The sequence below is a fragment of the Lepeophtheirus salmonis genome, chromosome 13 (assembly GCF_016086655.4).
Source record: "Lepeophtheirus salmonis chromosome 13, UVic_Lsal_1.4, whole genome shotgun sequence".
NCBI classification, from domain to species: domain Eukaryota; kingdom Metazoa; phylum Arthropoda; class Copepoda; order Siphonostomatoida; family Caligidae; genus Lepeophtheirus; species Lepeophtheirus salmonis.
Genome location: NC_052143.2, coordinates 42,545,590 through 42,554,825, shown reverse-complemented (window position 1 = coordinate 42,554,825; position 9,236 = coordinate 42,545,590). Strand labels below are relative to the sequence as shown.

At 35.1% G+C, this 9,236-nt stretch overlaps 1 protein-coding gene across 4 annotated transcripts; it reads left to right on the top strand.

Annotated features, from left to right (window-relative positions):
* The first annotated feature begins 316 nt into the window (after positions 1 to 316).
* On the top strand, positions 317 to 6,165 carry LOC121127966 (GATA-binding factor C). 4 transcript variants are annotated; one of them, XM_040723546.2, is made up of 6 exons: positions 317 to 604; positions 664 to 927; positions 4,028 to 4,570; positions 4,921 to 5,066; positions 5,127 to 5,252; positions 5,325 to 6,165. In XM_040723546.2, the coding sequence occupies exons 1-6, from the start codon at positions 592 to 594 to the stop codon at positions 5,733 to 5,735; spliced, it is 1,503 nt and encodes a 500-aa protein (XP_040579480.1). In that variant the 5' UTR covers positions 317 to 591; the 3' UTR covers positions 5,736 to 6,165. The 4 variants fall into 4 exon arrangements, with proteins under 4 accessions (XP_040579480.1, XP_040579481.1, XP_071748922.1 ...); XM_040723547.2 differs by having other exon boundaries at positions 453 to 604; positions 4,028 to 4,417; XM_071892821.1 differs by lacking the exons at positions 317 to 604; positions 664 to 927 and adding an exon at positions 3,008 to 3,935.
* The last annotated feature ends 3,071 nt before the right edge of the window (positions 6,166 to 9,236 follow it).

The following is a 9,236-nucleotide window of genomic DNA, read 5'->3' as shown; positions in this document are numbered from 1 at the left end:
TGCACAAACTTGACCTTTGATACTCTCTCTCTCTCTCTCTTTCTGAATCATTTCAAGACTTTGCTTTAATTTACAAAATTATGTTTATGTAATATTTAATATCACATTTGACTCTCTGATAAGTCGGTTTAATTTTTTTGCATAGGAGAGTTTGACTCGCTATCAAAGCACCTCCTGAGAAGTTCTCTCACTTAGAAATACTTATAATATATATATAGTATGATGGCAAGGCTGTAAGAGATAAGAGACGGAATTAGACAGGATGACATAGATAATAAAGTCTCATCAGCATCATGGATGTGAGAGCGAGTGATTCACAGAGCATCCCACCAGAGATGATAAGAGTGTTCTTCCTTGGGTTATAACTATCGCAAAATACTTCTGGTAGCTTGTTAAAAATTAAAAAAAATATTGATAAGAGTTTAAAAAATATATTTAATTTAATTTGAGCTGATATCTACTTATGTTAGTCATTGGAGGAGAGGTGAATAGATAAGAAGGCCCTGAAGAGCAGTGTCCTGGATGATTATTGATTAGTCCTCTGTTCTTGTGCTGTGAGAATGTATATATATATCATTAAAGAAATCGGAAATGGGTTTATTTAGTTAAATAAACAAATTGACAACTGATTGACAAATAAATAAATATTTATTTATTTTTTAGACATTATGACAAAGTTAGAATTAGATGATGAATGCAGCAGCGGGAAAAGAAGTTTGCATGCCGAGAGGAGAGGAACTCATGAAATTAGAGCAGCAGAAGCAACGACTACTTCTGTTCATGCAGGTTCCTCGCCGTCCTGCCTTCTCCTGTCAGCTCCTTCTTCTTCCGTCTCTTCCTCATCATCTACGTCAACCCCTCCATCGTCTCCTACGGCCTCCTGTTCATCATCCTTCCTATTGAGGAGTCTTTACTCTGCAGCTGCTGGTAAGTCGTCCCTGACGTCAGAGATAACAATACACTTACTTATTATTTCTATGTATTTGGTTTCTTGACCCTCATAAAAGAATTTTATATTATTTTTTTCCTTTTTTGTTTTGTTTTTGGTGTTGGAATTGCTTCTTGTCAATATTTTTAAGAAGGTTCTTATGATGGCTCGTGTCTATCAGAGTCAGGGGTACGTACAGGGTGGTCCAGACAAATTGGGATTTTTAAAAAGGCTTATAACGAACAAACTAAATGGGTTAGAACCATAATGTTTTATTATTTGAAAGCTACATTCAATCATATTCATAATAAGAGTCGCCTCTCTTGATAACTTTGGCTACACGGCACCAGAAGCTTTTGGCAAGCCCGGGTGACCTCGTGCGGGTACTGGTAATGGTTTTGCATTTTTGTATTACATTCCCTCGATGAATAAAGTAGCCCAAGGAAGAAATTACACCCTCTAACAAGACAGTCCAACGGCCCACCAAGTCAAAAATTGCAGGAGGTCTTGCCCACATGTGATTTCTATCTCTGTGGGAGAGTCAAGCATGAGATCTCTGCTAAGTATCAGCCCTCTGTATAGGCCCTGAATAAGTAGATTAGCTATATAATAGCAAAGCTGGATTTGCACGAGGTCGCCCTGGGCCTGTCAAACCTTCTGTCGCCCTGTGGCCGAGGGGATCAAGAGAGGTGGATATCAATTAAATGTCATTAAATATTACTTTTAAATAATAGAAATGTATGGCTCCAACACATCTAATTTATTATTTTAAAGATTTCCCCGATTTATCTGGAGCATCCTGTACATAGTACATAAACAGGCTCTGCGCACTATTTTTGAAAGTGGAGTGGACAAATGTTGTAATTTATAAAAAGAAAAAGAATTTGATTCAGCTTTATGATAATTAAAGTTCCAAAATAGTGGCTTATCATTTGCGTAGTAGACGAGAAGATACTTTTTTATTAGGGCAACAAATTTTGCTCGAATATTTAGGACTAACCTTTATTTTTTTAGAAGATCGTATAGATCAGGTTGACCCCTGCCCTCCCGTCTCCTATTTCCCTTGAGGATCAAAAAATGGCCTGAAGGCTTTAGGTTCGATTTTTCTGATTAAAAAAAAACACTAACTAGAGTTTCGATTCGGCCTTAGATCAAAAGTTTTCCAGTTTGTTTTCAAGAAATTCTAACCTCTTTATATATTTAATTAGTTTGAAAATGGATAATTTTTATCCTATTCGGAGATATGAAAAAAACAAAAAAAACATAATTAAATAATTGATAATTTGAGAAAAGTTGAGTAAAGATGTTTCCGATAAAAATATATAACAGATTTAACAGGGATGCTTTTATCGTCAATTTCAAGAGGAGTTCATAATTTTGTGTTGGAAAAATGAGTGGGGTTGCATGACTCTCCCCAGGCATTGGTTCGGAAAGAGTTCTGCAATTTTTTATAAAACGACCCCGGACTCAAACCGGCCACATAAATTTTATTTTAAAATTTCTTTCCTAAAAGGAAATGGTCCCATATAAGAAATTCTTTTTGCGGGGTGGATCAAGGGCTAATTTCGTTGAGAATGAGACCGGTCCAGATCGAATATGTAGTTTGGCCTTACAAAAATGATAGCCCCCATAAAAGGTGGTAATGAATTCCAGAAGAACTCCCATTGATGATTTAATGAACACTCCTAGAGCCTATAATAAAAGACAATTGAGTCAAAACCAGGGAGGGAACCACCTTTTGATCAACTTTCTATGTCTTATCATCAAAAACCATTTCCGTTACTTCCCTATCTATTTGAATCTCCAGACTCCTCCAACTACTTGCTTTTAGTATCGATCATTAATGTTTCAAAACATGCATTTCTCAGTGCCTTATCATTGAAGGGAACTTCCGAAAAGGTCGTCTAGGAGTTGAACTTACCCAGAGGATACGATCCCCTTTATATGTAAATAAAATACGGAATTAATTTTGTATTGGAAATCATTATAAAAATAATAGTTGAGGCGATTCAAAAATACACGCGTAGTAGTATTATATCAGTTTTCTATCTATCTATCTATCTATCTGTATGTATGTATGTATGGTTATTACTTATTATTCAACTCAAATACTTAATAATACATAAAAGAGGGTAGGAGGAAGACATAGTTGGAAGGAGTTAATCTAACCGCAAGTTTCGATTGGACGATAACTACTCTGCGATCTCATCTCTGATTGGACTTTCTCTACCTCTATCATGCGCGCTTTTTGTGTGCTTGTTTTTTTCTTTTTCTTCCCTTCTTCTTCACTACTACTGGGTACATGCAAGCAAACATATGAAAGAGGAGAGAGAAGGAGAGGAGAGGCTGCTGCCGAGGGGTTTCTTAACAATTTTGTTTTGTTTTTTTTTTCATCTTTTTTTTTATCAACATCTCACGAATTTTTATTCTTTTTTTTATTATTATTTTAAGAGCGCTTCTCTCTCCCTAGGTTTTTTTTTTTTTTTTTTTTTTGAGTGTAACTAACTATATTTGCAATCTTCAGTGCGTCGTTATTAGTGATAGTAGACAGATCTTGATCTCAGATATTGATTCATTATTATTTTTATCCGAATTAACTACTACACCATAGGCCCTTAGATAGGTATTACTTACCTCCTCCACTTGGTGTTGTCTATCTTCTATTTCTGTGTGTTGTGTGTCCGTGCTGTGCTTGTGCTTTGGTAAGGATCCTTGGGCGGCCAGATTCTAGACGATCCATCATCATCAAGAAGTTGACCAATAAAAGGGGAAGATTGCATGGTTGTGATGGAAAGTGTTTGCTCGAGTGAGGCTGGGTCGTCGGCCCACCGGGCTTGGTATGAATCCTCATCTGCAAACGCCCCTAATCAGGGATCTGCTAACAATAACAGTAATAACAATAACTCTTCCTCCAACGGCGGAGTAGCGGATGATTCAAGCCACATTGATGCTTATTTTAAGGGCTCAAATGCTGCCTACTTTTCACAAATGCAGGGAGCTTACTCTGGTAAATTCAAAAGACTCTTTTCATATAGTGGCCAAATAACTAAATATCCACACCGAATCATCTTTCTAATCCCTATCTCTTTTTCGTTGCAGCTCAATCCCAAATGGGTCGAGGTCCCTTCTACACCCCATTTCATTCAATGTGGGGCTTTGGTGGAGGAAATGGCGGAGGAGCAAACAACGGAGGGGGATCATCTTCGAATAAACAGTCCTACGTCTTTGGAACTCCAAATTTTGGATACCCGCCAACCCCTCCCAAGGAATCGGATCCTCTTTCAAATAATAATAACGCTAACAATAACAATAACGAAATGGACTATGGCTCTACTCCTCCCACATCCACAGGAGGACCATCGGCGTCGGATCTCATGACTTCCGAAATGAAGCCATCTGCGGATCAAATCATGAATTCTTTGAGTTCATTCGGCGCTAATACTTTTGCTACGGGAGGCTCTGCTTCTCAGATGCGGAAATACCCTGAAGGTACTTCTTCTTCTTCTTCTTCCAATGGATATTCTTTAGGTTCATCCAATCCTTATTCGTATTACGCCTCACCGGATCTGTCTGTTTACGGATCCGCGTATTCCGTCAGATCCCTGCAATCTAGGCCTAAACCAAAAGCTAAATCCACTGCCGGTAAGACCTAAGCCAAAAAAAAAATCACACAAAAATAACCTTTGACTAACTAACAAACAAACAATCATACACAATAATACATCACGGATCTGCAAAAAGGCATTCAAATCTATTGCATTTTTTTTTTTTCAAAAATACTTTAACTCGGCTTTTTATTCCGGTGCTGCTTTAAGAGAAATTCTCTTGGTGATGGTCTGGTCTGCATAACCAAATCTCTATCTCTCTCTTTATTTCTCTCATTTTTCCTTCTCTATCTAACTCAATCCTAGCTATCTATCTCTTTCTTGATCTTAACTTCTTCATTAATGAAATCAAATCATTTCACAAGCTTCTTTTTCTCTTACATTTAGAGGGTCGCGAATGTGTCAACTGCGGAGCCACTTCCACCCCTCTTTGGCGACGTGATGGAAACGGACACTATTTGTGTAACGCTTGCGGTCTTTACTACAAAATGAATGGACAGAATCGACCATTGGTCAAACCCAAACGTAGACTTGTAAGACATCCTTTTTCATCATATTTTATATTTGATTAATAATCTTTTTTGGCCTTGTAGAGCACATCCCGGAGAGAAGGAACTTCCTGCTCCAACTGCAAAACCACCCAAACAACACTCTGGAGACGGAACCACAACGGCGAACCCGTCTGCAACGCCTGTGGACTCTACTATAAGCTACATAATGTAAGTGTGACAAGTTCAAATGTATGTATTCTTATTTATCTATCTGTATCTCTATCTAACTCTGATATTCAGGTTGAACGGCCCATGACAATGAAGAAAGACGGCATTCAAACTCGAAATCGCAAATTAGCTGCCAAAGCGCGAAAAAAGCACGTTGGAATGCATGACTTTTTTAAGCCCCTACATGATGCTCGATTTGGACCTTATCCAGGATCTGGTTACTTTGGAAATATGTCACAATATTACGGTCATAACATGATGTCTTCAGGTTTCATGTCCTCTGGAGGGTCATCTATGGCTGGTGGGGGTCTTGATCAAGGTCTTCTTCTCGATCAGCAGCAACTAGTGAGTGGGAATTCCAATGCAAGTCCACCCATGTCGACCCATTCGCCCTCATCATTTCAACAGCAAGGGAGCGGCATCAATAACAATAATGCAGGGCATAATGATGCATCCTCTAGTTCCATGGTGGCTCCAGCATAATGAACGGCCGGCTCTTATCAGCTCAGTTCAGCTGTGCTCTCTGTCATCATCATCTTACATCCAGTTTTTACTTGTGTGTGATAGCCTTAATCATCTTCATCTTTAATTTCTTTGGGCTCCCCCCTCCTTTACCCCTCCTCACCTCTCCCCAGACAATATTCCCTCCTTTCTCCTCTCTCTCTCTCTCTCTCTTCGTCTTCGTAACAACATATCCCTTCTCAAATATATCTTTCTATCTATAAATATTACATATGTGTGGTTCTTTTAACAATTTTTTTATTATTATTTTTTGACAATCTTACATCACCCAATTTTCCCGATTTTTGTTTCTTTTGTTGTATGTTTTATATTATATAATTGTAATAGTTATAACTATTATCTTGATAATTACATTGAATTTATAAAATTTTAATAAAAACTAGTCAATATATATATATATATATACCATTTCATAATACTTATATTAATAAGTAAAAATAATTAACCAAAAAATTTGTCAAAAGAAAAAGAAATAGAAATGTCGTTGTTGTGTTTTCCCAAAAAATAAAAATAATTAAAGAACGATTTTTTTTTTTCTATTTTCTCTTCAATCTATGTTCCTTGAGGTTATTTTTAGGGATTTTAACAAGCAGTGGATTCATGTATGTATGTGAGTACTGCTTTTTTGGGGTAGTCCCCTCATTCATTTTCATTCATTGATTCAATCATGTCTTGACATGATCAAGTGATATTCATCAGAAGGTACTATAGGGCTCTGTACTCATTATTTCCTTCCAATGTGTATATATATATATTAACACTTACAGGGTGATATTACAACTGTTTTTTCACAATTTCTCCTTTGTGGTTTTTTATTATTTGTCATAGGCTTTTCCCATTCAAATCCCCTACCAACACGCTTCTTTTGTAAGCAAGTCATGAATAAAGGAAGAGCATTGACCAGTCTTCAAGTCATTTGTTGATTTTTTTGCAAAAATCAACAAATAGGTATACATGAGGAACCAATCAGATCCCCAACTACTGGTTTTGTTTTTTCTTCAACATTCACTACGTACGTTTGACCTGTTTAATTCTCCCTCTAATTCATAAGTTATTGTATTTTCAAAAACACACTCAGCAAAATAATTGGTAAATAAGGAAGATACTTAATTAAAATACATATAACAAATAGCGGGATTCATATAACATCTAAATGGTTTGTTGACATACATATATTCCTGTAATGAGCTGCATTAATTAATTATCATTTTTGGAGATCAATTGAGAGATAATGTGGTTGGATAACAAATATTTGTAGGTTCGTAAATATGTAGACTTTGTTAGATTGTATCAGTCCTTAATATGGGACTTAAAGTCCGTATCGTTCGGCCGCGTCCCTGTTATCGACTCTTGCAAAATGAATACAAATTAATATTATTTATGGAAAAACTCTGGAAAAGAGGAAATGTTTTTTTCTGCAAAGTTGAAAAAGAGAGCCCAGTAAATCTTTTCTCAGGACGCAAGGGTATTACTAAATAGATAAGGAGTCGAGTGTACAAGATATTGGATGAGAGATACAGAGTTAAATGCAAGTAAAACCATTTTTGTTTTGATCTATATTGTCTCCAATCAAGGAGTTATTAATTTTAATATTATAAAAATAGCAAGTATTGACTCCTATATCAGGTGATATTTTACATTTTGTATATAAGATTTGCAGTATGTATTAAATTTCAATTAACTGATTTATGAAAAATTATTAATTAGTATGATCGGTTTACACTAAATGGCATTAGAAAGATATAATTTCGTACTAAAAAAACTTTTATAGCAATTTCGTGATTGTTTGACTCAGTATTCGGTATGTGAGCGTCAAAGGTGGACACCTGCAAAAAGTAGGTACATCATATTTAATGGTTTATCTTCAAACAAGGCAAAAAGCAATCCAGATGCTGAAAATGTGAATAGTGTTTATGGTCTTGATACTGTAACAGACATCACGTGCAATTTGGTTTTTGTCAATTGCATTCCGGAATTTTGATGTCAAAAATGCACCACGTTATGGACGGTCCGTTGTAGAAAATGTTGATAAAATAATGGAAATCGTCGAGTTCAACCGTCATCTAAATACTGCTTTGATTGCCAAGGAGATAAATATTATTGGAGAAAGAAAAAAAAGGCAATAATGAGTAATGTTGTTCCTAAGTAAAACAAAAGTATAGTGTAATCTAAATGCTGACAAAAAAAAAAGATGTATGTCTAAGACCTCTACATACAAGGCATCATTTTTACTAACATTTTATCCCAAAGGATCTACGTTAGTCTACCAATTAAATCTGCTCAATAAACATTCAAATTTATTTAATATATTTTTATAATTTAGGTCGAATAAATATATCTAATTATTTTTATAAACATTGCTAAAGACTGAGTGTTTTGATGACGGTCACTAACGGATCTCTATTTTACAATCATTAAGAAAAATCTTCTTTTGAGTCGGATTTAGTACGGGGTGTCAACATTTGTGGATCTCTTCATCCCTCGTACGTACTACTACTGCAGAAGGTTGAGTTGTATAGAGGGATCAAAAAACGTGTTTGAAATTTGCAAAAAGAGGAAAATAAAATTGGCTCAAATTGGTCAATTTGATTGATGATCCAGGTTTTTTTATTGATTGATTCAGTTAATTGGTTTTCATGTTCAAATACACAGATAGAGAGAAGACAATTTATTGACACTATCAAGAAATATAACTATTTTATAATTTATCTCTTTGGTATACTTAAATATATGCATATCAATTAGGGATGCCACTCTGTTATACCTCCATACCCCTGGACTCGTACGAGAAATGAAAGAAATAATCACAAGTCAGTGCATAAAATGCCGACAAAAAGTGTTTGTATCTCTATTTACTGACAAATATCCGTTTTTCCGAGGGTATTTGCTTAATATCTATCACTATTGATGGATAATTTCAATTTTTTTTCCAATTTTGTATGAATATTTAACAACAATCTGTGCAAACGAAATAGTTCATAAGATCATGGCCTGTCTTGAATACTGAGTAAGAAATTGAACCAACCAATTCAAAAGTAGAGAGTTTCATGTATATGATGCAACTATTCATTGTAATTGTTTTAAGTGACTATGATAATGTGTAACTTAATTATTTGATACTTCTAAAGGTTTTTTTTTTTTTTTTTTTGTAACTAAAGCATTATTGATATCAATTACTTTTAGGTATGAAAACATCCAAGTCCGAATTTCCCTTATTCGTATTCACCCTGTTCCAAAAAATAAAAAAAAATACCCAACATCCATTCCATACATCAATGATAGACTTTTTCCGGGAGTTCTTCCTTCTTTTTTTTCTTTTTTTTCCTTTTCTCCCAGATTGTTATTACAGTTTTTTTATTAATATTATTTCTTTCTTTGGAAAATTACATTTTAACGAGATTTAATAACACTTTTTGAATAACCACATAATTCCTTTTAAGTTGAATTTTTTTATGTACATAT